This window comes from Enoplosus armatus, chromosome 12, assembly GCF_043641665.1.
Source record: "Enoplosus armatus isolate fEnoArm2 chromosome 12, fEnoArm2.hap1, whole genome shotgun sequence".
Classification (NCBI taxonomy): Eukaryota; Metazoa; Chordata; class Actinopteri; order Centrarchiformes; family Enoplosidae; genus Enoplosus; species Enoplosus armatus.
Window position 1 is genome coordinate 11986526 of NC_092191.1, and position 27377 is coordinate 12013902.

At 44.0% G+C, this 27377-nt stretch overlaps 1 protein-coding gene across 1 annotated transcript; it reads right to left on the minus strand.

Annotated features, from left to right (window-relative positions):
* Nucleotides 1-1301: 1301 nt before the first annotated feature.
* tet1 (tet methylcytosine dioxygenase 1) lies at nt 1302-26949 on the minus strand. The gene is made up of 11 exons (XM_070916181.1): nt 24781-26949; nt 6222-8490; nt 5666-5756; nt 4951-5044; nt 4375-4583; nt 4133-4283; nt 3733-3822; nt 3392-3529; nt 3050-3226; nt 2747-2891; nt 1302-2612 (listed from the first exon to the last, which is right to left on the minus strand). The coding sequence occupies exons 1-11, from the start codon at nt 26947-26949 to the stop codon at nt 1555-1557; spliced, it is 6591 nt and encodes a 2196-aa protein (XP_070772282.1). The 3' UTR covers nt 1302-1554.
* Between the last annotated feature and the right edge of the window lie 428 nt (nt 26950-27377).

Sequence of the window (27377 nt, forward strand, 5' to 3'; positions counted from 1 at the left end):
TCTCACAGGAAACATTATACCACCAGTGTTAGTGTGAATATCAGTGAAAGGTCTTTATCGCTTGTGCTGAAATTTCATTGATGAGTTCTAAAAATGAAGAGCTTCTCTTTCATGGGTAATAAAAAATAAAAATCCTGATTTACCAGGAGTTGACACCAACCCCCTTATTCAGACCCTGTAAAAAAAGCTATCTGTAAACAAAGTCTTCACAAGAGTCGAGCACCCGAAATCGTCTTAGGCATTTGTCTGAGTGGGATCTGATGCGTGAGTGGTTTTCCAACAAAAGCAGAGAGGAGGCAAAAGAAGGAAATATTTTGATTATTCAACATCGGCCGACACAGTTTTGTATTCAAATCCAGAGCGTGGACATAAAAAAACTGGCAATATTCTGTTGACATAGCGGACACTTTGTGATTCCTGTTAGAAAACAGAGGTCTCATTAGCACCATTAAAATGTACAGTAAGTTTTTGAAATCCTATAATCACATTTGTGCCCTATGAAAGACTTTTGAATTCCTTTTCCAGAAGGTGAACATAAGTGCCAGTAATGATAAGCACTTCATTGTTGCAGCATTTCATGATTCCTCATTATGCTAAGTTTTAAATTTCATTAGATATGTATGCCATTTTCAATCAAATGAATGACAATCAAATAAATGCAGAAATATTGTAAAAATAAAACCGGGTTCATGCTAAACTGTCATATATATCTCTATCTGTACATACATATTCAGGCCTATGGATTGGGACCTTCTTCAAGTTAAGTTTAGGAAAACAAAAAAGTGCTTCTTAATATGCCATACATATCTGTGAATAAGAGACAAACCATCCAGACATAGAGGAAATAAACAAAACAACAAACCAAAGAAGTACGTTTCTCTTCTCTTCTGCCAACAGAAGTCAGAGGCAGCAGAAGGAAAAGCACGATGCTACATGTGACAATCTGTAGTAAATATATGCACAATATTAGTCTCGTTTTCTACATTATGTGATGTAATGAATCTGCTAAACAAAGGTTACAGTGAGAATGGCACCAATGTAAAAGCCAACCAGATTCATCTTATGAGAAGAGAACTATTGGCTGAAAATTAAGAGCATAGTCCTACTGTACAACATAAATTCTGAGCGTCAACACAAAATGCAGGTTATCATAGAAATCTTGCAGTAAACAGGCTTACACCAGGAATTAAATAGAAATCGTTATGATCAGAATAAATAATCACATCTTTTTTGTTCTTAATCATGTATATAAAACCAGTTTAAAAACGTCTTTAAAATGCTTCAAAGCACCATCTCTTTACAATAAAAACAACACTGGAAACTCACAGTTAAAAAGCCAACAAACTTTGATCTTCCTCGTCACTCTGAAGGCAGAGATGAAGAAGGACAAAGTGAACAAACAGATAATAGAAAAGCACAATGAAAACGATGTAAAAATGAGAGTAGCAGTTTGAAGTTGATTGAGGTAAGGCAGAATGACAGGGTGTAGGAGTTTTCTGTGTGTGTGTGTGTGTGTGTGTGTGTGTGTGTGTGTGTGTGTGTAAAACATGTTGACTAAGTCCAGCGATTGTAAGGGCCCGTCACTTGGGTAAGAGCATAAGGGGACACGGTGACGACACCATCCCTCGGGAGAGTCCATGCTTGACGTGTGGGGACATTCATGATCCTCCTTGCCTCCTCTGCCTCCTCCCCTGTATCCTCCTCTAGCTCCACACCTCCAGCTCCTTTGCCGTTCTTCCCCACACAATTGCTCAGACTTTCCTCCATCCTTAATCTCTCCGCCTCCTCCTCACGGTCCCGTTCCCGCTTGGCCATTTTTGCGTCCCACATAGCCATCCCGTGGCCTGGTTCATTTAGAGACTTGTGCTGGTAGAACACCAGGGAGATGCGGGTGGGGTGGCTGCGGTTTGGCCTGAGGATAGGGGTGGTGGCATGGAGCTCCCGCCGTGCACACTCTATCAGGATGGAGCCGTGTGACGGTGCCACGGCGACTCCGCCTATATTGTGGTCCAGGAAGTTGTGCTCGCTGTCTGACCACACCTCTTCCTGTTTAACTTCTTCTGGTTCAAGTGGGGGAGTTTGTGGGGGAAGGGGGAGAGATGAGAGCGGAGGGAGGCTGTGACCCCTGACCTCTGCTGCGACATCTCCTGCAGCCCTGTGGAGTCCATTGAGCCTGCTGAAGAGGCCCTCAGAGGTAGGTCTGGGGGAGAAGGAGGAGGGAGGAGGAGCACTCCCACTGGGGGAGGGTCTGCGCAGAGGAGAGCAGTGCACCTCGTTGGGCTCAGTTTTAAAAGTAGGGGGGTAGTCACTAAGGGCATTATGTGGAGGTATACGTTCAGATTGAACACTCTGGTCACCAGATGCTGTAGAATAACCATTCACGGCATCACTCATTGTCTTATAATTTAGAGCTGAGCCATTTTGTCCAAACTGGAGGCCAGGGGGGCCATGGTGGTTGGGGGAGATGACCTCCTTCTGTGGGGTGACCCCTGTACCCAGAGTGGGGTAGCTGCTGGTGCTCTGGTTGTAAGTACTTGGTAGGTTAGGTAGGTACCTTCCAGCGCTGGCAGGTCTGGGTGGTAGTCTGTGTGAGCTGTAGTAGCCCTGAGGCTCTGTTTTGGAAGAGAATATACATGAATTTCTAAAACACTGACGTGAAAACATCAAAAACATGTATTATTTTTGACCTCAACCTATTACTTATTAAAATAGAATAACAATGTGACCAGAGACTTAGATTTACTACCTTTGTTGGGGGTTTCGCTTTTCACTTTCCCAGGAGTGAGAGGAGTCAGCCCGAGCTTCTTCTCCAGTTTCTCTGCTTGAGCCTTCAGACGAGCCTCTTGCCTGATCTTACGGGCTGATTTTACTGGCTCAGCCAGTAGACGCACCTGATGAATCAAAATCAATTATTTAAAACATATATGTTTATAATTTTGTTTTATATTTTTGCAACAAAGGTCTCAAACCACATTGCAAATAACGTTGTAGTTAGAAAAGGAAAGAAAAATAATAATAAACATCAAAAGCTGATTTCTTGTTCACTCACCTCTCGGGGAAAGGAAGACAAAACTTGCAGAGCACCACTGTGGATCTTGGCCCACTGGCCCTCAACCCGACCAAACTCATCCCTGTCAGAGATCCTGTAAAGTGGCAGAACATGGAGCTGCTCGTCTTCAGGTATGTTACGCACTGCACGGTTATCTTCCTTGGTTAAAGTGCAAACCTGGAAAAAGGACACAAAAGGCAAGTTGTTCAACCAAACAGTAGGCCACATCCAATCAATACCTAAAGAGACAGAACCAAAACTAGAACCAATGACCTTTGAAACAGATTGGGGGTGTGTTCAGACACATCACATAGAAGTAGAGAACACTCGTAGCTTGCTTACCACAGTGCTGCCGTTATTCATGTTGTGATTGTCCTTGTGAGCGTGGGCACAGAAATCCACACAGGCAGTGACCCCAGAAAAAGGACGTCCCTCCCTCCTGCCCAGCCGACAGTCCCCCCCTGCCTCCTCATTTTCCACCTATGAGAGGTGAAAGGACAACACATGAGAAGACTTTGTCTTGAGGTGAAGACAGTATAAGATTTGAGGTAAGTTTTCTTGTAAAAGTTGTAAGAGAAGTGCAAATTTCCAGATCTACAGGGAGGTTGTTCCACTCAAACTTAAAATCTATTAATACTAGCCAGAGATTATCAGAGGTAAGTGTGGTAGCTGTTGTTTCATACCTGGTTTTGGAAGGCCTCAGGAGCTAGTCTTTTGTAGAGTGGTGCGAGGTCAGTGGCGAGATTCTGAAGGTTGCTCTCTATCTTCTCCTCCTAAAAGTAATAGAACAGATTTAGGAGTTTGGGGTGAATAACAGTTGATTAAAAAAAGTCCTGGTGTGACTGTCATGTCCAACATGAGCCACTAGGAGGCAAATGTTTGGCAAAGATTTGATCAACTAAGTCTGCCTTTACTTGACTGATACAACATACAGTAAAAACCGAAACAATAATAACAAAAAGCTAGCACACTGATTATATACAAAATATCCTCTCACATTACTATAACACCAGTAAAAACAAATAAGAGACATTGTAAAAGATGATTTCCTCTAGGATTTGCGGAAGCTGTCTACGCCCTCACCTCCTCCCGGTAGTCTCCATGCAGGCGAAACTTGCGAGGCACTTTGCTGCGGGCAAACTTACAGCCATTGAAGTACATACTCCAGGAGCAGCCAAAGGAAAACGAAGCTCCGCAGGTGTCCGGGTCCAAACCCTGGCATGCACACGTACGACTGTGGACGTAGAGTGGTGGCAGGAGGATAAAGAAACGAACAAAGCTAGGAGGAAGTACCGTCACTGCGTAACAAAGGAAAAGATACTCACTCCTCATTGAGGGCACAGCGCCGGCTGGTGGGGGAGCCGTACTTAAAGAGGGACTCTGTGAGCTCCTGGTAGAGATTGTCCGCCACCGGCCGAGGGATTCCCTCCCACGCCAGGATGAGGATCACCAACATGGCAGTGTCACAGTAGTGCCCTGGCCTCTGGCGGACCAAACACAGGAGCTTCTCCTCTTCACTGCCACGCCTGATCACCTGTCAGATTATTGTGCACACACACCCACAGACATAAAGATTACAACAGATGAACGACAGAACCGTAACACCGAAATACAAAGCAAAAATAAACAATATCACGAGATTGTGTTTTAAAACATAGTCTAAAAATGGTACAGTTTTGGTGTAAGCCTCGACATGTCTATGTTTAGGGATGAAGTTGGAAATGATTATATTTAGGTTATGGTTACATGGTTGGGGGCAGTAAAGTGTTTGCTGTGGTTGCGGTAAGTGTAAGAATCTGGGAGTGACTTCTGTCTCTGCCCCTAAAAATACTATGTTGGGATCCACAAGAGGCAGACATATTCAGAACATACTTCCATGAACACAAACACCAGCCACATACCCATTTAGCTATTGGACACCCCTGGGAGCTCTTTCCTTCTTTCCCAGTGTAAACAACAACTTCCACCCTTACTGCATTTCCTGTGGCACCATACCTGTGACACAAACAACACACATAAGGGAAACCACACATTCGTGCTGTTGACCAGAGAGCACTGATATCACTGATAACACATATTAGACAACATTACATTGGTACCCATACCTGAGGGCAACTGACAATACACAAATCCTTCAGCAAATCAAATCAAACATTTGTGCCCACACCTGCAATCAATAAAAGACTGTAGTAATTGGTTAATACACACCAATGCACAGCACAGTACTCCACACTGTTTAGTACAGAATAAATACTACAATAAAATACATTTGTCATTAAAAAACTCAATGACTGCAGAATAATTTTTTTTGGCTGTCAGATGGACTATGATGGACCTCAAGTTGTTTTAAACTGGCTGTCATCTTGGTTTATGGGCCCCTCGTCTCAGCCCTGGGGATTTCCTGTTTCAACACGCTGTGTGTGTTGTGTGTACATGTGTGTCGCTGAGACAGGGGCTGAACGTGTTGAGCTTGCTCAGCAGTGCTTCCTTTTTAATGACAGACTCTTTGGCTGTGACCCCGCCCCATTCCTCCGCCTGTGGTTGACTAGTCGGCTCTCAGCGTGTGTGGAAGTAAACACACCTGCACATACTCAGGTGTAAACAGAGTCACTCTACCTGTTCTCCATCAATTCCCTCACTGCAGCAACACTGGGTCCTGCCCCAAGGTGTGTATAGTAAGGGCCTTCCTCCTTTTCAAGGATTTGGTCTGTGGGAAAAAAAAAATCTATTGGATATCATAGCAACTTCACTGAGTGTAGAGCCATCCCTCAAATACTAACTTGATTTTGAGAAAAGCACAGATGCCCTGTTTACAGACATGATAAAGGAGTCAGATTGATGTAAATGTGGTATACACAGTAAATGTAGCTGGATCTCAATTCAGGGGCCACTATCTTGGAAGTCCGCATTTCAAGACCAAATATATCATAAGGCTCCACAAAGCATCCCAAAGCCTCCTCCAAATATGGCAGAGAAATGCAGCCTCCTTTTGCTTGAATTGGCCCCTGAATTAGGACACAGCTAGCGTGTGTGTGTGTGTGTGTGTGTGTGTTTGCATTAGAGAGCAGAGAGACAGAGACAGAAAAAACTGTTTTTACTCGAAAGCAAACTTTCAGGGCAGATTTTGTTACAATGTGGAATATATCCAATGTATCCAACTAATCAAACTCACCCATGCATTGACAGGATGGAAGATCAGCCAGTTTTTTGGAAGGTGTGTTGAGCAAGTTCTTGGTAGGAGTATCCAGAAAACCCATCGGAGACTCCAGAAAGCTGTTGACGCTGTTCTTGGATGGAGTTGACTCTGCAGAGTGGCCCAGATCCCCATCAATAGCCGTGGACAGGACAGTGACAGGTCCTGACCTCTCCAGCTTGTAGTAGCCCTGCTGGCTTGGAGGGGGGGACTGCCGAGCCCCTGACAAGCCATTAGCCAGACCATGGTGCGCAGTGGTGTGGCTGAGGAAAGCGGTATTGGCCAGGCTGGTGTTAGGGTCAGCACCATGCTGCAGCCCACCACAGGGCTGCGCTACCTGAGAAAACAAATGCCTTTGACACTCCTGCCCCGGCCCTGCAGCATGACCATTGCATGGATTGTGTTGGTGGAGTGGACCATTTGAAAGGGACCATGGCTGGTTTTCTTGACCATGAGTGTGGTTGATCCTTGTGAGAGTGCTGTAGTTCTGAGTCTGCGGCCCAAAGAGGCCTGTGTTATGTGTGTTACTGTGATGGATGAGTTGCCTCCTTTCCTCCTGAGCCTCAGCCAAGTATCTCTTCAGGTCAATTTGAGCCTGAGGCAGAAACAGGTTCCTCTTGTGGTGAAGGCCTGATTTCCCCTGTGGGAGAACCTTCTTGCCTCTGCTCCTGTTGGCCGTCTCTCCATTTGGCATGCGTTTTGAGAGGGGCGTCCTGCAGTTGATTCCCTCATCATTTTTCTTCTTCCTTGGCTTGGAGGGAGTAGCTTTAGGTTTTTTTACAAGGGTCTTTTTCTGACTGGGGGGTAGTTGGGAGTTGTAGTTGTATTTGATGGCCGACACAGGCGTTCCCCTTGGAGGGTTGTTCTCTGACTGTTGGGTGTGTCGGGACTGGATGATGAAGGCCAGGTCTGCCAACTGAGCTGCCACCTCCTCCTCATCCCTGTTTCTCCTCGCTTTATCAACAACCCTGTCTTTGTCTGCCCCAAACAACCGCTCGTGATCTTTACTGAACTTCGTGTCACTGGGATTTTTATAGCTGCATTCCGACTTGATGACATGAGAACCAAAGCTGTGCTCTGTCCTCCTGTAGGGTGCTTTATCACTGTCTGAGCTGGCCTCTAAGAGGTCCTGCAGAGATAGCTTTGTGTTAGAGCTTGACCCCGGGGAGCACTGGATGACATTCCCTTGTCTGGCCACAGGAGGGCGTATGACTGACGTCTGGTGTAGTGCTGAGCTGATGACCGAGACTTTGTTGTAGCGGATAGCTGCTGTGGGTTTGGCTTCTTGCAGGGTTGTATTTGTATTGGAGGTTGAAAATGGGGCAGCAGCAGAAATGGGATGTTCACACTTACTTTCAGCTTTAATGGACCCTGGGGTGCTTTGAGGTATAGCTGCCAGTTGAGTCAAGGCCTCAATAGCAATAGCCTGATCAAAACTAAGATTTCTCCTCTCTGCCAAAAACTGCACGCTTGGTAGCAAGACACTTGGAGGAGGTTCTCTTTTGATAGGCTGGGGAGTCTTTTGCAGGCTAACAGGAGTGCTTTTCTGACACAAATCATTCTTTAAGTCCTCTGGCTCTTTTTTGACGAAGTGCAAATCTGGTGGCTCTGTTTTGATGGAGCAAACAATAGAAGAACGTGAGCTGAAAAGTTTCTCCTCCAGTCCCTTCCTGTCTGTGACAGCAAGACACACCACGGCTGCCAGCGTGGACAGCGGGTCTTCGCAGACTTCATCTTCATCACTCAGCTGTGTGGTGGCCTGTTCAGTGATCCACATCCACGGCTCCTCCAGTTTGATCTTCTTTAGGGGGACTGACATGCCATCTGGAGGAGTCTTGGGTCCATTCTCAGAGCAGTCTTTAGGGATTGCAGCTATTATAGTCCTTTGAGGCTCTGACGCAATCATAGTCCTTTTATATGCAGACTTCAGATCAGAGTGTGACCCAGTGGTCATATTAGCACCGTTAGGTTTTGTCAGGTTCTCCGCAGAACCATTCTGAAAAGTCACAGAAGAGCATACGTGTTGATGAAGTGCAATGCTGGTCAGCTCTAGCCCGGGCTCTCTTTTAACAAGTGCTGGCCTTCCGCATTGGTCCAAAGCCAGGTTGTGGGTGAGCGAGTGGTTGATGGGGGGAGATTGTGTATGAGGTATGTGGCCTTCCTCCCCCTCATCCTCCTCTGCTGCCATGTGGGTGTCATCCATCTGTGCTTTGCCTTTGCCATTTACCGACCCACTTTCTGGAACCACCTGAGACAGCGAGAGAGAGAGAGAGAGAGAGAGAGAGAGAGAGAGAGAGAGAAACAAGAAGAGAGAGGTGACTCAACAAGCTCTGGCAGTATACAGTGATTCAGCTTGTTCTAAACAGTCACGCCACACAGCACAACAGATTGCCTCCCAGTATGGCATGAGCATCTGCTGCAGCCACTATCAAGGCTGTGGAAAATATTATGGCATGTGAAAACAAAGAATCTGCTTTCTATAAATCCTGAAAAACTGTGTTAGTTCACAGTCAAGGCTTAAATCAGGACTACATTCCTGCCTGAGCTGTGGAGTGTTGAGAGCCACAGACCTACAGGTTGCCGGGAGCCAACCAGTAAACATTTAAAGTCACGCACAGTTCACGATTGCGTCACTACCGGTGGGTCACTGAGGGCATGTGTGCAACTAGCATATACATGTTGTGTTTGTGCTGGGTTTGTCGGTGTGTTCATGTGTATGCAAGCACATGTGATTATTAACACAGCAACCCTGCCATGTTGACCTCTGTGTATTGTTAAGTGAGTGATTAACCCACTTGGGGTCCAGAAACAGCACAGCGACAGCAGTGCTCGACCCTTTGGCTGAGGTGGATTTTGACTGCCAGCAGAGCTTCGACCATTCAAAGGTCCACAGTATTGACATATTGATTGCCCCCAAAAAGCAATGTTGAATACAAAATACCATAGACTGTCTTAAGTGCAGACAATCATAACTCCAGAAGCAGGGAAAAATCAATTGATTGGAATAGACTGAAGAAGGCAATTTTATCAAAGCTTTGAGGATGGTCTGTTTGCTACGGCAGTGTGCCAGAACATTGTAGTTGACATGTTATCATAGAAGGGCACTAAAGCAAACCCATTCTGATAAAACTCTAGCTTCTATACAGTATTCTTCTGCAACTGAATATGTAAAAGCCTTCCTCATCATCTTGAGTGAGCATTTGATCAACTGAAGTGAAGTCAAGCTGCTTTTTATTTTAGGATTTAACCCTGCATCACATTCACAACTAAAGCCTTCAGCAGTGGAAGTCTGATTAAAAATGTCGCAGCGTGACAAAGATAAAAAAAAACACTGCATCATGTGCCAAGACTCAGCTGACAAAAGGATCTTATAACTCGTTTGCAGGAGCTGGAGGATATGTGCATTACTGTGAGCTGAGGGTACTGCATGTGTGCATGTGTGTGTGTGTGTGTGTGTGTGTGTGTGAGAGGCATCCCATTTTCCCTCTAATGAACCAGGGCAATTGCAGGGTAGCTGGAGATCCGTTCTTTATCACTGTTTACCTGGCCTAAACACCCATTAAACTCCATCACTGCCACTGTTTTAATGCATTTTACAGCAGGAGATGTGCACTCCAAGCTGACAGATCAAGAGTAAGCAGCAACAGTACTTCAATATAAACCAGACTCCTATGAACCCACAGACCAAACCGAAAACACTTGAGTCTATCAGTTACATGTGCTCTGTGCGACTTTGTTCTCTCGATTTCCATCAGACATGAACTGGGTTACACTGATATACTATTACTATACTATTTCTACTGTATTTAACTAATTAGAGTAGTATTGTATATGGAATTGGATGGCACTTTTATCCAAAGCACCTCTCTTCACCCTCCATGCACACACAGATGGCAGCAGAGCTTCTATGCAAGGCGCAAGGATGCCTGTGGGGAATTGAACCATTAACCCTGCGATTATTTAAGACCCGCGCTACCTCCTGAGCCACAGCTGCCCATGTATCACTGTAATATAATACACTAAACTCTACTGCTATGCACAAAACAAAACAATCCTCGAGGTCATGTTGCTGCTAAAAATCAACCCAGAGCTGGGGCTGGGGTTGGTCAACTTAAAAGGATCTGAGACATCCTGGATAAAATGATAACAGTGTGTTTGACTTTCAAGCCTGTACAGTGAAAAAAGAATTGAGCCTTGTGACATACCGCATGTGATGGCTGCTGAGCAAAAGGCATGAGCTGCCATTCATGAGGAAGAAGCCATTGAAAAATAAGAGATGAAGAAGCCATCCAGCGCTAAAAGCACTCAATCAAAATTGGAAAACAGAAGGTGTCGAAGGCAGCGCAGAGGTCTAAGAGGATTAATACTGAGCAATCTCCTGCATAGGGTGTTTAAAGAAGGTTGTTAGTTACCTTAAGGAGATCTGTTGCTGTGCTGTATGAAGTTGGAGAGAAGTTCTTCACAAATGTTTTATAACAAGGACAGTTGGTTAAAACTACTTTCTCAAGATCCTTTATTAAGTATGGAGATTGGTATACAATATATCTAGTTTTTGGCTAAATTTGACAACCAATAAGTTGCTGTGTGGATTTTGTGTTCACCACTGATGGCTGAGATAGCTCATATCTAATTATCTTGGAAATATCTCAACATGACACCACCTTGTGTGAGTTCTTGGCCAGTTATCCGCATGAATGTAAGGCAAGATTTCCTTTAAATGGAGGCTGAACTATTGTTCGACAATACAAGGGAGAGTTGCAGTGACCACAGAGCTGCTCATGATTAATAAAATGTTGAGATCAGACAAGATTAATATGGTGGAGATACTTTGTCACCAAGTCTTTCGAATGATGCTGTATTCCTGATCCCTCTCTTATCCACTGCGCTTTCTCCCCAGTCCTCTGCACCCTCCATGACTTTCTACTACTAGAAACACTGCTGATGCAACAGATAGCTGGAGCTCAGGCTGAGGCAACACAGAAGCTGCCGATGCAACAGAGTAAAATACGAGCTCCGGAGTCCACACAGCATGTGGAAATGGGCCACCGCGAAGTTCAGATGAGAGAGTGAGAAGAAGAGTGAAAAAGATGTGGAGCAGGGAGAGAGAGAGAGAAAGAGAGAGAGAGAGAGAGAGAGAGAGAGAGAGAGAGAGAGAGAGGGAAAAGGCAGTGTGTCACAATAAACTGATTTCAATGACAAAGCAGCTCTGGCCGGCTTCCAGCACTGCACCAGACACACGCGTGTCTCTATGCATGTGTATGCGTGTGCATCCATTAGTGCATCCAAGTGTTCAGAATCCAAAGCTCACATCAAAGTACAGCCCCTGTTTTTAATTATGTTACATTTAGCCTTGTGATAACAAAAAGCCTAATGCAGGATGTAAACGCAGTGTCATGTGCTCTCATTTAGTCACTGGCTCTCTGGAGGGAGCTGGGTCTGTGATGTGTTAGGGCTGTGTCTTTGTGTTGTGCTTGTAGTGTCTGCCTCAGGGTGTCTGAAGTCCCTCACACAGTACTGTACTGTTTTAAATGCAAACACAGTCTTCTTCTTTTCTGTTAGGCCAACGTGTACCCAACTGCTGCGTCTGTCAAAGGTTTAAAAACCAACAAAACATATATGTTAGAGTAGCTAAGGGTGAGAGCATTACACAAACACACGTTCAGAGACCTGCCCTAGCAACAAAAGTGTGACTACCGCTTGAATCCTAACAACCCTGTTTGCGTCTCCAAGGAAGATCGAAGGAGCGTGTATCTATTCTTAAGTCAACAGAGACATAAAAACACACTCACATTTACATATAAACATGTTCCAATACATACACACCTGGATTCAAACAAACTGAACTTTCAGCTGTGTTCATCTTGTTCACTTTGTGGCTGTACAGAAATCATACACTGTGAGAATCTCCACCTTATAACACCTTTATAATGCTTCCTTCCTGGCTGAGAGTGTAAGTAGTGGTTTATGTGTGTTTCTGTGAACAGGTGAGAATTTCCTTCATTCATTGAGTGAGTGTTTCCTGTCTGTGCAGAGCTCAATGTCACGTAGTCAACATGCAAAACACACTACAAAAAAAGAAAAACAGTGACAAATACGGCCCTAATAGGTGACATTAAAGCTAATAAACTTGAAAGTAGTGGCTCCCAGTACACTAGCAGGAATCAGAGCTTTATTAACTGTAAAATTATACAGATTAAAACAACATCAGTAACAGAGGGACCTTTTTTAGAAACCACACAATAATAATACCATTACTACTGCAGCCAAACAAGTAAAGCCTGCCAAATTACAAGTTACGACCCAAGGCTTACAAGCACTCCACTTCTCTGCTAAGCAGTCAGAAAACAGCAGGTGCAGAAATATGGCTGTCCAAACCACTGCAAGAAAGAAAAGGGGAAGCCATACAGTACAACGGCTAAAAAAGACATGCAACGGGGAAAGAGAAGAAGGGTGCCTGTTACTGTGGAAACTGACCTCTTTATTGCTGACTTTGTTGCCACATCCTTTAAACCCACCTGGAAAAGACAAGCCAAACACTCACAGACAGAAGCCCAGGTCCTCAGTGATTCAGTAGGAACAATAACAACACCAGCCTCCAAATAAAGCGCTCCAATCAGCTAAATCCAGGGTGGCAGAGAGAAAGACAACGGAGGATAACCTCTAGATGAGCTCCACTGTAGCTGACCCATCTGCAGCCAGACAATAGACCCCAGGGTGAACACTCCGGCTGCCTTTACCTTGTCTGTCCTCGGAGGAAGCCCCTCCGGTTTAGGCAGCATATCCCTAAAAGGTATTGGTGGCCATCTTGCTTTGCCTTCCTTCAGCCTCTAAAGAAAACGCTGGCTACAGTAGCCGTGCGCAGGGCAAGCTCCTGGGTGTCATGACTAGGGCGACTGTGAGCCGCTGTAGCAAAGTGCTGCTACAGCAGATGCGCACACACCCGCCGCACACACACAGACATATAGACACACACACACACACACACATACGGGATGCCTTTTGCAGACGCAGACAGAGCCTCATCAGCCAATGGCGTGAGGACCTTAGCGGCTTGTAAATTATCTTCCATGCCTAGACTCTCCTAAACAAAGGATCCCCTATGTGGGCTTTTTACTCCAGCCCTACACACATGGATTGGACGCAAGCTGTGGAACGGACACTGCACACATGCTGGATCTGGATCACAGAAAAACAACTCGCCGCTGAGATATTAACCCCTGAAGCAGCTCACCAACTCTCCTTTTAGACTCTTGGTGATTTTCACTGAATTCCTTGCCCCTTTGCTAAAACGATGAGTTAATTGATAAGTTGACAGGTCAAATTAAATCTAAAACCGATAAAAATGTATTATTCATTTCATTCATCTGAGGATGAATTGATTAATTGCTTGTCCAATGTCCGACTTTATCACAAGCTTCTTTTCCCTTCTTCATATCAATGTAAATTGCATATCTTTGGGTTTTAGACAGTTGGTCGGATGAAACAATTTGACTTCAACTTGGGCTCTGGGAAATTTTGATGGTCATTCTTCAGTATTTTCTGACATTTTATAGACTCCTTGAGCCACAGAGTAAAGCTGGGCTATGAAAATGGATGGGAATGCAAATGTTAAAATGCTCATGAGCAAAATACGTTTTCTCTTAAGCAGAAGCCAACATCACATGACAATCTGTCAAGTTAGATAGGAGCATGTGTTTGTGTGTGTGTCTCCCTCCCCTTTTAAACTACTCCCCAGAGTCTTAAGGCATGTGATCTATTATATTATATATCATAGGTGTTAAGTGTTGCAGTCTGTCCCATCAGACACAGTATGAAGCATGTTATATCATGCCATGCCTTTTAAACGATTACCAACAGTGTGGCAGTGTAATTTTCCGCAACACCTCTAATTCCCACATGATCTACGAGACTGAGAGGAGAGGATGTTCACAGCATCCATACTGATCTTTCTCTCACACTCAGCAACCCTTCCCCTCATTCTCTCTCATCCACCCTTAAAGACTTTTTCTCTCTCTAAACGATTCCCCGAGGAAAAGCTGTGGTTAGAGAAAAAAACAAGGAGACAGAAAGCATAAGACAAAGACAGAAAAATGTTATGAGAGAGTAAAGTACTCCCCCTTTTAAAGGCAACCATGTGGCCAAGACGCTGGGGTCACGCCAGGACAAGGAAACATGAAGGCAGCCCGAGCCAGTGCCTGTCTGTAACACTCCAGTAACCAACCTCAGCCGTATGTTTGACTGTGGAAGCAGAGACCTCGCAGCTTAATCCAGTCACAATAATGAAAACTATGTCAGCGTAGTGTCCAGCATGCAATAAACATGCAAACATCAGGATGAATAAATAACAAATACAGAAGCATGTCATGGTGGAAGATGATGTCAAAACTCATAAGCATGTTACACCCATTGGGCCTGAATCATGGCCAATACGGCACATGATCAAATGCGGTTTATAACAGGGACTTGTTGAGTTCAGTGACCGGCAATGAAAAAATACTGTATGCACACCTGTGGCAATGTTAACGCATGCCACAGTTCATTTGTGAACATATACATTGTCACACAATATTTAACTACAATGTTTTAAACACTGCGGTGCAATTTCTTAGTGAGTATACTAAAGACTTGCAGTCTCAGTCCTGTGGTTGCAAGGCTGTTTTTTTTTATCATACTACAGAGTTCAACAGTCAGTCAGTCAGTTAGATGCTTATAACTTATCACAGTCAAACTCCTGCATGCTGTGGCTTCATGAACATGTATTCTCATGGCAAACATTTTCAAAACCAGTGCCTTGAAACAATGCCAAACAGTGAATGTCTTAAAGCATTTATCTACAGTGGTGGCTACTGAGTGCAATTGTTTTTCTCTCATTATCATAATTTATTTTGTAGAATGGATAACTTCAGTATAAGCAAGTAGCTGATAATTTAGTGTACTAATGTATCTATGAATACATGATTAGCATAAAAAACAAGTAATTTTCCCCAACAATAATAATGACAGGTTTCTTAACACACTGTAAAACAAACACAGATGTAGACTAAACACTTGTAATATCACAAGACATGTGGTGTGGTGTGCTGGAACAAACTTCCATCTCCACAAAATAATATTTCTTCAGCAGAAGAAAACCTCAGTCCACATTACAACAACATCATTTCAGCTATTTCAATCACCATGTGGATCAGTGCCTGTCGATTTAGATGTATTTATGTTTAATAAACTTTTCAATAAACTTGTATGGCCACCTGCAAAATCAATGTTTATGCACGTGAGAGCATTTCACCGCCATCTACACCTGCCAAAATATACATAATTATTTCACTCCTATAACTCAAGAATAATTTCCTGACTAACAGCATTGGACCCACCTCACATCAGGACATGTTTATGATGGTAACAGGTTTATTGCATTTTTCACACTAACCAATTGTTTACAGTATGGGTTATTATAAATGAGATACTTTTAGATCCATGGTGGCAGTTGTGGCTGAGCTCATAGGTAGTCTGACTGGTTTGACATATATGGCAAAGTCTACAAACTAGACTGTCAAACAGGTTACACCAACCTAAACAATAAAAGAAGCGTGAGTAAGATACACACCTACCAACTGCTACCATTTAACTATCAAAACACATGTGCTGCTGCCTCGTGCAGTTACCGTTTCATCTAATATAATGGTATGAACTTACAATGAACTTGTATGTTTAAACTATACAATTCAACAGCTAGATGAAAATTAAACGATGCATAGAAACTGTGACTTCACTCCCCTGTGGTATGGTGTGTAAAGAAAAGAAAACAGAAACAATGTGCAGTTTTCCCTCTGGCTGTGACATTAGTTTAAACAAACAGCTCAACTCTTACTGGCTCATGTAACCTTTGATTCTCTGTCCCTCTCAAGACTTCAACTATCTTTATGACAATATAATTCATAAGAACATAAGCAGTTTGGTACATCTCCATCTTAAAAATAGTTTAAAATTAAGGATGAACTGTGTTGGTTATACCGTGCTTCTCAGCCTTCAAACATTCCTCCTCCTGCAGCCACTCCATTCCTTCATCCGAAAATACTCTACAAGTACTAACAATATTCCACCGCACCCTTAATTTTCAGCTCTTTAAGTGTCCCATGTTTTTTACCTTTAACGAGCTGCCCAGCTCTCGTTAGGAACAAGTACTCTGGACATTAATCACACTAAGCTGCAGTACATGAGCATGCAAGTGAGGTAAAGAAAGTCGTCCTGCACCACAGTAATAAACTGTCTCTGACACATCTGGAGGCTGACCCACTGGAGACTGGCCCGGTGATGGAGCTGTGCCAAACGCAGTTGTTTGCCAATAGTTGTCATTACTGCCATTACTGCTGACGCTAATGTAAGCTTGTCTCTCATTTGCATGGAAAAGCTACAGATCTTTAAGGAAGGGCAACGTTTTGAGGGAGTTTCTCCACTTCTCTCTTCTTTATTTAAGTTGTGACTTTCTGCCTATCACGTTCAGTCAAAGGTAGCGTGGATACAGCAAGGGGGAACATGTAGAAAAAGCAGGTTGTGAGAGCAGAAGTGTGTGTGTGTGTGTGTGTATGTGTGTGTGTGTGTGTGTGTGTGTGTGGTGTGGTGTGGGGGGAGGTGAGTGTATACAACCACGTGAAAATGGGAAAATATAACTATGCTCGGACTTGTCCTCATGCTGCACAGCCAGTCCACTCATGTACAACCTCTCACACAATCACACAGACTCAACCACTTCTTTGCATAGGTCGAAGCCCAAAAGACCAACACACAAACACAAACACACACACATACACATACACATACACACACACACACACTCTAAGAATAAGCAGGGCTAATCTATATGCAAAAATCCACATTAGCGTTGGGATCCTGTGAAGCCAGATTGAGGCAGTTTGAAAACTGATTTTCCTTGAAGTGAATCTTGAAACCATAAAGTGTGTGTTACCTGAGAGGAGGCAGCAGTACGGCTCATATTCAGCAGACCCCAGAGGCTGCTAACATATCACACAACTCACTTTTCCAACATCTGTGGACTCAAAGACTCAATATGCAATAGCTTTCTGCTTTCTCTGTGTCTCTACATCTCTGCCTCCACAACACACACAGTCACACACATATACAAATACAAATGCATGTTTGTTCCTGTATGGACAGTTTGTAACCCATTGGTGAGGCTATTTTAAGGACACAATGGATTCACATTCAAAATTCCATTTCACAGCACAGAGAGTGTTATGTAACATACTACAATCCCACTCTTAGAGGAAACACCACACCCTAAACCCACATGGACTCAATTTAAGGGCTGACAGTGGTTGGTCAGCATGAAGGGACAGCGAGTCACTCCAACTCCCACACCTCCAACCCGGCCAGGAGAGGAAGGAAGAACTTTTAAACCTGTGTGCATCCACAAAATGTCCGTGTGGATCTTGTGCCTGTATTTATCTATGTGTGTGTGTATCTGATACTGATTTTGGTCAGTACGCATAAAACAAACACCTGCACAAAAACACAATGAAGTATTAACTCTTATCTTAGTTCTGTGGTTTTGAGTTTTGGATTTGCTAAATATGGAAATATGTGTTTCACCTTGGGAAGGACAGAAGAGAAAGGTGAGCGGGTTTATGTAAACACTGACACACATGCACACACACGCAAACACACAAACACTGTGCAGGAAGAGCGGCATGGGGGCCCCAGATCCTCTCACAATGAGAATACTTAAGTTTTTGCTAGTACAACATGCTGAGACGGCATGTTGGCAATGTGACTGCATGTGCGTATGCATGCACTTACACATAAATATGTGTGCAGACAGATGCATGCAAACTCCAGTGGTGCACTAAAGAGTGACTACACATACTGTACAGCAACATACAGAGCTGAGAGGACAATGGATGATGAATATAGGGAAATAATGGACAAGGCAACAAAAAAAGAGCACATGAACTCATTACAACTCAGTGGATGGCATTCTGGGGTAGAAGTTCTTCAGAAATAATGACAGGAGGGAGCAAGAAGATGAGAGTATTTATCCTCCTCAGGTGTGTAAGCTATATTCTAAATGAGGCAGGTCAGGCTGATGCATGAATAAGCTCTGGTTTCTCCAGAAGGAGGCCATTGTGTGCCCTGGGTAGGATTTGAGTGGCATTTCTTTTGGGGGGCAAAGTGAGGATTTCTTTTCACCCAGAGAAACCAAGTGGCACGACTTCAAAGCTTATCCAGGGACTTAGAGCCTTACAACAGTCAGGACACGGCACAAACTCACAGATGCAAAGAACCCAAGAGAGCTCAGGAGTGGAGCATTAGTGGTATCAAAGTTTAACTCTACAAACATCTTGCTGAATTATAAATATTATAGATACTAAAACACACATAAACCTCCATGTGTTTATACAACTCTTTGCATTGTTATTGCTGAAGAAACTTGCAAATGACTGACAGCTGAGTCTGCATTAAAGCAAACAGACAGCATCTGAGTGCCGTCATTAAATCGCTGTCTCTGGTTGGATGCAAGCCTTCAACCTGGCACAGCCTGGGCCATACATCTGCTCTGATGTATGGTGGCCAGATAACTGAGCCCCAAATCAAATAAAACAGACATTTCCCCCTCGTCCACAGAGCCTTTTTCTGGGCCCCTACCCAAGCCCTGCAGCTATCACAGATAACTACCTCACAGGGTTGTTTTTAATTTAATTGGCTTGGACCAGGTTAACATAAAATACAAAGCAGCCTTAATCAGAGGCGAGCTCGTGTAATAAAATGTGTGTCTGTGCCGAGGAAGAGGAGGAGTCCGAGGAGTGAGAGTAGGCTTATTCTGCCCTCCTTGAACGTTGGTGTTTAGTTTGGCAGAAAGGTAAACAGTTCTCCAAATGAGAGACAAAGGCTTCCAGGTTCAGGCTGTTTATTTGTTGCCTCCCACATGAAGGTACTGTAAAATTAAAATACACACAAGTATTTTACAAAAGCACATTCAATCAACTATACAGATTAGCATAATGCTTAAATATCTCCTAACTTGCGCGTAGTCTGTTAGCTCAATGCTAACATATAATTACCATAAGGCTAAAGCACACTGCACTCTGCTTGGTCATAATGAGTTGGCTCTGTTAAAGTGTTGGCAGTGTCTCTGACATTTCACGAACCTTCCTCACTACCTCGGCCCCCTTCTGTCCCACACGTTTACGTAATGAAGAGGAAAAAGAGTGTGTGGACATGCATCTGTCCTTCAGCTCACTGCCAGAGTGCCCACATATGTGTGGGAACCTGTTCTCATTTTTGTGAAAGGAGACGACTTCTTTTTTGAATGACAAACACATAATATAGAGTGACACAACAAACTCTATCATAGCTTAGAAGAAGAGTTTGAAGAGTTTTGCCATATTTGCAACAAATCATGCGCACTTTACACTGCAGCTGATCATTTTCTATGAGGTTTTTTTTTTTTATCCTCCAAGCAGCCAGTTGTTCCATTTCACTTCAGCACAGTATAACACTCAACTTGAGAGACTTGAAATGTTGGGGATAGATAATGCATCACAGTGAACATCATGTCTACTTTAATAATGGTAGATGTTGCAGCATGTTATTACTGTGTGGTAATGCAGGTCAGTGCACTGATATATTCCTTCTTCTTAAGAGTTGTGGTTTTAAATCCTTTTATGTTCAATGAAAGAAAGCATCTCTACATACATGAAAGGTATGAAGGACCATGAGTCCGAAAAGGAAAAATGTTCCAAATCTGTTTGTTTTACCAAACAGGCAAGGGTAGTATATTAAGTGTCTTTTGATTAATATTGTTTTCTCCTTGAATAGGAATATCAAGGTTTGCAAACATATTCAAAATTCAAAGGGAAGCACTAATGACTTACTGTCAACTATGTTATGTCCAAATGTTTTTGGTCCAATGTGATTTATATAATTGTATAACTGTACCCTGTATATTATTTTCAGTAAGACTGCCTTTGTTGAACAGAGATCTATCCTTGCTACCAATACAGTTTGAGAATCTTAAAAACATTTTACAGTATCTTGAAATAATTTGGATTATGTTATGTTCATGATCCTCAATTGCCTTTGTATGTGTGACAGATAGTAAATCACTCAATTTCTAGTAAGTTGCGTGGGATACAGTTGTGATAACACAGTACCACAACATATACGGATAGTGCAAATGTGTTACAAATGTATATATAGAGCATAAATAGTATCTTAAACAGAATATAGCTCATATTATTTCCGTCTAAATTGTTGACGAGTTTATTAGCAACAACAACAAGTGCAATTACCTCACTGAATGGGTTGCTTTATAGAGATGCACGTCATTTTTGCCATGTTTCAGGAGTTCATCCCTTGTAGATGGCCCTTAGCTTGCTGCTGACCCACTATGAGCAGGACAACCTGTGTAGTTTAACCTAATTACCTGGATGTAGGTTACCGAGTTCAAATCCTTAAACCCATAATAGTACGTGTCTACTGGTTATCTCCACTAATCCTCATTACGTTCCTGATACTCCACACAGACAACCATGGCGGGTCAAAGGTCAGCACCAGACAATGAGATCGCCATGGCAACCGTCTGTGCTGAAGACCTCCACTGCTTTGTGTGTGAGAGGGGGAAGAAGAGTTGAGACCTGACAGGAGCGTCTGCTGGGATACATCACTCTCACTTTACATTAAGCTGGCTCCATTTGAGAACAAAGAGGGTGTTTTGCTGCATGATGGCCTGAACTACAAGCTGTAAAGAATCTTCATACAAACACACAAACTCTACATACACAAGTATGCATGCACATCCCCCTTTGACACAAACATACAGGTAAAAATTATTCACATACACACATACACACACAGCTTTGAATAATTCTTACAAAGCAAATAGTCACTGCTGGGTGCTGCAGGCTGCCTGTCCTCCCTACCAGAGTGCCGTCTGAGGGATCGGAAAGTGTTTTCCTGATACACGTGTTATCTCAGCTGGGCGAGTCCTCTGGCAAATGCATTGCAGCAGAAAAAGGAGCAGTGGAAGGAGTGTGGGAGATAAATTAGTTTGCAGGAGGAGCTGGGCTGAGCTGGCTAGCTGACTGGAGGCATGCAGGCTACTATTTGTAAAAAGTGTCCACCTGCAGCTGTATTGTACGGAACTGAATGTTTCCCGTGCTATGTAATTATGGTGCACCTCAAACTTACCTGAAGTGTACCAGGTGCATGGTTTTGATAAATACAGTGACAGAAGGAGAAACCAGCACTCACAGATGGTACTTAACAATATTATCTGTGAGTGCTCTCTTTTGCATTTGTCTAAGGCAAATCACATATATTGTACCATACACTGTATACCTCATCTTCGACAAAAAGCAAAGGTGTTTGAAAATGTTATGCCAAAACAGTTACATGCTTTTACATTTAAATTGAAGTAACATGTGCGTATCTCCTTCACTGAATACAGACAAGAGGAGATACTTCACAAATGAGGAAATGTTAAATGCTGCTGATTTTTACAATAGAAATCATAACTGCAAAAATATCAACATCTTGCATCCTTAAATATGCATTTCATTACGGATTTAGGAGCTTGTGCGATTGTCTAAATCGACTGCCAGCACTGACTGGCTGAAGGGCAACTGTTTACACAATGGATCACTTCCTCTTTGTTCAAGTGCGGATGATGGCTGTGTGTTATGATGTATTTGTTTCTACTATTTTGAGATGTGAATGTTAAAAACATTATCTGAGTGTTGACATCTCCACTGTCAGTCCATAAAAAAAGTGAGTCAGTTATGCAGCCTACAGCTCTAAACATGTCAGGACTGTTTCAGTCAAACTCACTCTACAAATACAGGAGCTTTTGCACTCTATGAACTTTAGTATTTTGTTTCTGGTGTGTACGTGTTAGCGTGTGTGTTTGTGTTCAGGGCCAGGTCTCAGATTTGTCCTCAATGCCCAATACAAGGCGAGGCCACGAGGGGGCCATCGAGCCTGAGTGAAACCAGACATTTTTAAAGGAAAGCTCCACTCTCACTCTGCACCATGCTCACTCTCTTACCTACAAACACACAACCCCTGGAAGCTCACAGGCTTCCATTTTTAAACATCTTTTGAGTGTTTTTGTATTTTGTCTTCACATACATAACCCTTACACTGTTCAATCTGTGTTGTGTGTTGTGTGTATTTTTGCGAATATGTTTTGTAAAACCAAACCACAGCCACACCAACCATAGCAGCTCACTATGGTAAAACCAGGAACAGAATCCACATGCCCCTACATGAACTCCTCTTTGGCCTCTGCCCCTTTTTTTTCACAATCTGGTGGAGTTACAAACATTCGCTGAAAGGGTGTGTGAGCTTGATCAGCAAGACTGGCCAGCAAGTATGTCAACTAACACTACAAGTACACATAAAGTACACCCACATACACTAACAGAGTGGTTGCTTCACCTGTTCTGCATCTAGAATTAAGTTAAGGATGGATTTGGGGATTTGACAGCTCATCATAATGAGAGCTGTCCTGACAGTGCTAGCTTGCGCCTGATGCAGGCTCCACCCCTGCATTGAATCAAACAAAAACCTGTTCTCAAACCACAAATACAGGCATTGCTATATATACTTGTGGGCCAATGTGATGCCAGTTAAGAGAAATGGGGAAACTGGCTCTGTTGCTTGAAAGAGAGTGGATCTGCAGTTGTGTCACTTTACCTTCAGTGTCATCTCAACAGCAGCATGCATGCACCACACAAACATGTAAACTATGTAACGTCAAAAGTCACAACCACATACACTGTAAATGTGTCTTTGAGCCACTCTGAGCCACACACTGACCCACATTTCAGGGTATTCCAAAAAAATGTTTCTAAATCTCTCTCTGCCTGGCCTGATCTTTCCCTCCTCGCCCCGTCTTATACTCAGAAATAGTGCACAAAGGTCGACACTACTTATACTGCAGGTGTTATATAATCAGCCCTAATCTGCTACTGCCACTGGTACAACTCTAAGGGCTCTGCCAGTGCATGCATGCACGCCTGCACACACTAGGCCACATGGACCCTCACTCACAGTTGTTCACACAGAGCCCTCCCCCAGCCACATGGACAACGCTGAACTATGTACATGGTTATGTAGCTCTAGTAGCCAGCTGCTGTAAGGAATTCTTATTCCCACCAACCAAAATGATTGAGAATATGTCTATTAGCTCAAAAGGCTCAAAAGTCTGGTAGAGCTGCAGAGTCGGATGACAATTCTCTACTTACAGTATACATACTCTTTCATAAAGATTACAGAAACACACATGAAACAGTAAACAGACACTTAAACCTGCAATAACTGATGTTTTTAGTTTCTGTCCACCTGGTGAATGTAAGTCCAATGTTCACTCCCTTTCAGCCGTTTTCTGTCTCTATCAACTCCTGAGGGAAATATCTGGCTCTTCTGCTGCTAAATGCTCCATTATGTTCACCACCTACAGTAATTGCTGTGTCCGTCTGCTGTTTGGTGCTGAGCAGGTTGTGTATAGTGGGTATTAAGAGCTTTTTCACCAAAAAATGCTGTCTGCTGCGGCCGAAAATGATGCTATGAGGGCAGCGAGAGTGAACCAAGATGCAGGATGGACAGCTAAACAATGACCTGAAACTTGCTATAAAGCTCTCTGTATAATTCTCTGTAGGTTCATCCTGACTCTTACCCAGAGTCCTGGGTGTTCATTGACATACTGGGTTCTCTCCGTAAATATGCATTCACAATGCCATCCAGTGTCACTGTGCAAAAACATCCGGCTCGAATTGGCTTTAATTACATACCCATACCCATCCACACACACAAGCATGCACATACACACAGTTACCATGTGCAACTCATAAAATAGCTCATTCTCTTGCTTGCACCATGGATCTCACACACACACACACACACACACACACACACAAACAGACACATACTCCAGCCACGTGCTGAGCTGCTGCTGGTCATGTGATGGAGCCTTCCCCTCTAACACAGGGCATCATCAACACTGAAGTCGTGCATGCATTCGCACCTGATTTCTATTCTCTACACGAGCACACACACACACACACACACACACACACACACACACACACACACACACACATACACACAAGCACTTCCCCTTTTATCACTCAACACTTTGTCCAACATTTAACAGGAAGATGCCATGAAGTGTGCAGCATTTGTTGAAACCAACTGCGAAAAATGACAATGTGAAAGTGAAACCTTCTGTTTCAACTGTCTCGCTCATTCAACTCTCAATCATCGCTGCTTGCAGTGGGTGGCTGGGAAACCTCGGAGATCAAAAGCAATGCTGTCAGACAGTGGCAACCGCTCTTTTTTCACTTGCTTCAGATCAGCTGTTTATAGATGCAAAAAGAAGCTCCTGTAAATTCCCACTCAAGTTGTTGTCTAAATTTACTGCCTTTTGGGAACAAACTGAAGACCTGACTACAATAAAACCTCCAGTAATGTGTTGCTATTAAATGTAATTAGATGCACTCATGCAGTGTAATTTAAGCCTCACCTGTGCAGCTGGGAGAGTGAGCGGAGATGAAGGTCTTCTCCTCCTCAGTTCCACGCACTTCCTCAGCTTACAGATCTGATGGCCAGTCCTGCGGTTGAGGCAGCAGCTGCACTGGCCACAGCTGATCTTCCTCAGGCATGGCTCGCACGTCCCACACCTGCTCCGCTTCTTCCTCTCCTTCTTCTGTGGTTTCCGAGCGGTCCAGGAGGGCAAGCAAGCCCCCTCTGGCCCCCAAGATCCAGGCAGAATAGAGGAGCTGGGCTCTCCGTACCCTGCCTCTGATTCAGTGTCAAAAGAAAAGGAGGAGCGAGTGCTTTCTGAGCTGCAGGACAAGGTGGAGCTGCTGTCCAGAGAAGGAGTCGAGATCTTTGGCACTGAGTCCGGCCCAGACACTGTTACCACAACACTGTCCTTGCTGAGGTTTGGTTCACACTCAGCTTCATTTGTGTTCAACTGAGGAACTAACGACAATGACAAGGAAGATGTCTCTTTCTGGCTGTGGCGCTCCAGTGGCTCTCGATTGGTTTCACTGTCTTTGGTCTGCGTCTCTGCTGGTGTGCAAGCTTGTCTTTCTCCCTGAGGAGAAGGGATCTCTACGCTTTGCAGTGGGTGTGGTTCCCCCTGGGTTGAATCCCTCAAGCTCCTAGGTTTGAGGGAGTCACTACGGATAATAACCGGCGTATTTATTTTCAATACAGTCGGCAACATCAGGGCAGTTTCAGCGACAGCTGAGGAACCTGGGAATTGAGGTTTAGCACCATGAATGGTAGGTTGCATGTCTGTCTTACCCTGGCTCAGAACCTCTAGCTCAAGCGACTCTGAGGTGGAGGGGGCTTTGGTGGGATTTGAGGTAGCTGTGTTGGAGACTGGTAGCACACTTACAGGTGATTCTGACTGTGCTGTCAGTCCGTTGTTAGAGTGAGGTGGATCTGGGGGTTGGGGGGCTGGAGTGCTGGGGTGGGAGTCAGCAGGGTTGATGGAAACATCATTCTCCTTTTCTTTTTTTCCTCCCTCACACTTACCCAGCCTCTCAACAATCTCCTCCATCTCTTCCACAGTCTCATTTTGTCTCTCAACTTCTTTCTCTGCCTCTAAACTCTCTCTTCTCTCATGATTTATCTTCTCTTTTTGCTCAGTGACAGCTATCATTCTTTCATCTGTCCAATTCTCTTTCAAGTCCAACGTGGTACCATCCTCTTGGTGGAGAGTACACACATCATCTGGCTTACTATCACTGGAAAGATGATCAAGCGTATTCCCAAGGATAGATGAACTGTCATTTCCCTCGCTGCTGCCCTGCACCCCTGGTGAGCCAAAACTCGTTAGCACAGAGGGGCTATCTTTATTTCCATCACTGCAGAGTTTTAACTGTCCATCAACATCATCACACACATGGGCCCCAATCACAGACCTCAGGTCACCTTCACTGTTATGGCTGACAGTCTTTTTGTCTTGTTGGGTTGTAGTACTGTCACAGCTGCACTGCACACAGTCTTCCAGTGTGTCGTTACACGGTGGTGAATCTGCCTTAAGAGGGCTGCCCTCTTTAGCATTGATCTGATCTTTGATACTTGCAGGAACTTCAAAATCAGTTTTTAGAGAAACTGGAAGGATTTCTTCAGCGTCACAGGTGTCCAGTTTCTGATTTTCCACGTCAGGAGTTGAGTCGTTGATGCTAGTGCTTGACGGCTGGTTTCCTGTGTTTCCTTGCTGTGATGCTGCTCCTCTCCCCGCACTCCCCCTGCTGTTTCTCCCTCCTCTGCAAGGTTTAGAAGGCTGGCAAGGAGTAACAGACACCTGCGTGCCCCGCAGGGACTTCCTTCTCCCTAGGGGGTCTTGTAACTTGCCACAGTGGTCAGGCGGATTGCTCGGCCGTCTAAGCCTTGCAGATCCTGTTACATTTAGGGTATGGTTAACTCTGCCAGAGGACCTCCCAGGGCCCTGACCAGCAGGCCCGCTAACCCCTCTTCCACGGGGGCTCCGGCCTGACTGTGCCTGGGCCCTGGCTGTTGACCTTTTGGGTTCTGAAGGTGTTTTCTGGGGCCTCTCTGTGGCTCTTCCTCTGGGTTTGTTTGAGTTACAGGTTTGTCTCTTGGTGCTGATTACTTTCTGGCCATTTCTTCTCTGAGTAGGTGTCTGACTCCTGGTGGGCTTGGTAGTAGCAGGCATGGCTGAGGGTGTGGAGGGGAGGATTTCTGGCAGCCAGCATGGGAGCCAGGTGAATGTTTATCTTTTGCTCAGCACTCAATTTGTTTTCTTTTTAAAATCTTCCTCTTCTGTATTTTATTCTTGAATTGTAAATTATGATGCTGTCGTTATTGTGTAATTGCAGTGCATGGCCTATAAAGACAAGAGTAAACAGGAAAGAAAATCTAAATACAAATAGTGTCAGCACCTTTAAATGTATTTTCAGAGTAATAATGACTGTTAGTGCAGTAAAAACACATTCAAAAACACCAGGTACAATTTGATAACTGACAACATGATAGTACAATAGCTATAAGGCTAAATCTGTATTTCTTTACTTTGTCTGCTGGAAATGACACTTTTGCCCCGCCTGAAATATCTACTCGGCAAGTACTGTAAGGTTGACGTCA

Bases quoted from the DNA above. Each gene is read 5' to 3' on its own strand.
- tet1 (XM_070916181.1), bottom strand. From the start codon at position 26,949: ATGCCTGCTACTACCAAGCCCACCAGGAGTCAGACACCTACTCAGAGA. The intron at 4,584-4,950 runs GTATGTGGCTGG...ATAATCTGACAG, and splicing joins GGTGTCCAATAGCTAAATGG to GTGATCAGGCGTGGCAGTGA. The intron at 3,530-3,732 runs GTATGAAACAAC...CACCTCTCATAG, and splicing joins CTGAGGCCTTCCAAAACCAG to GTGGAAAATGAGGAGGCAGG.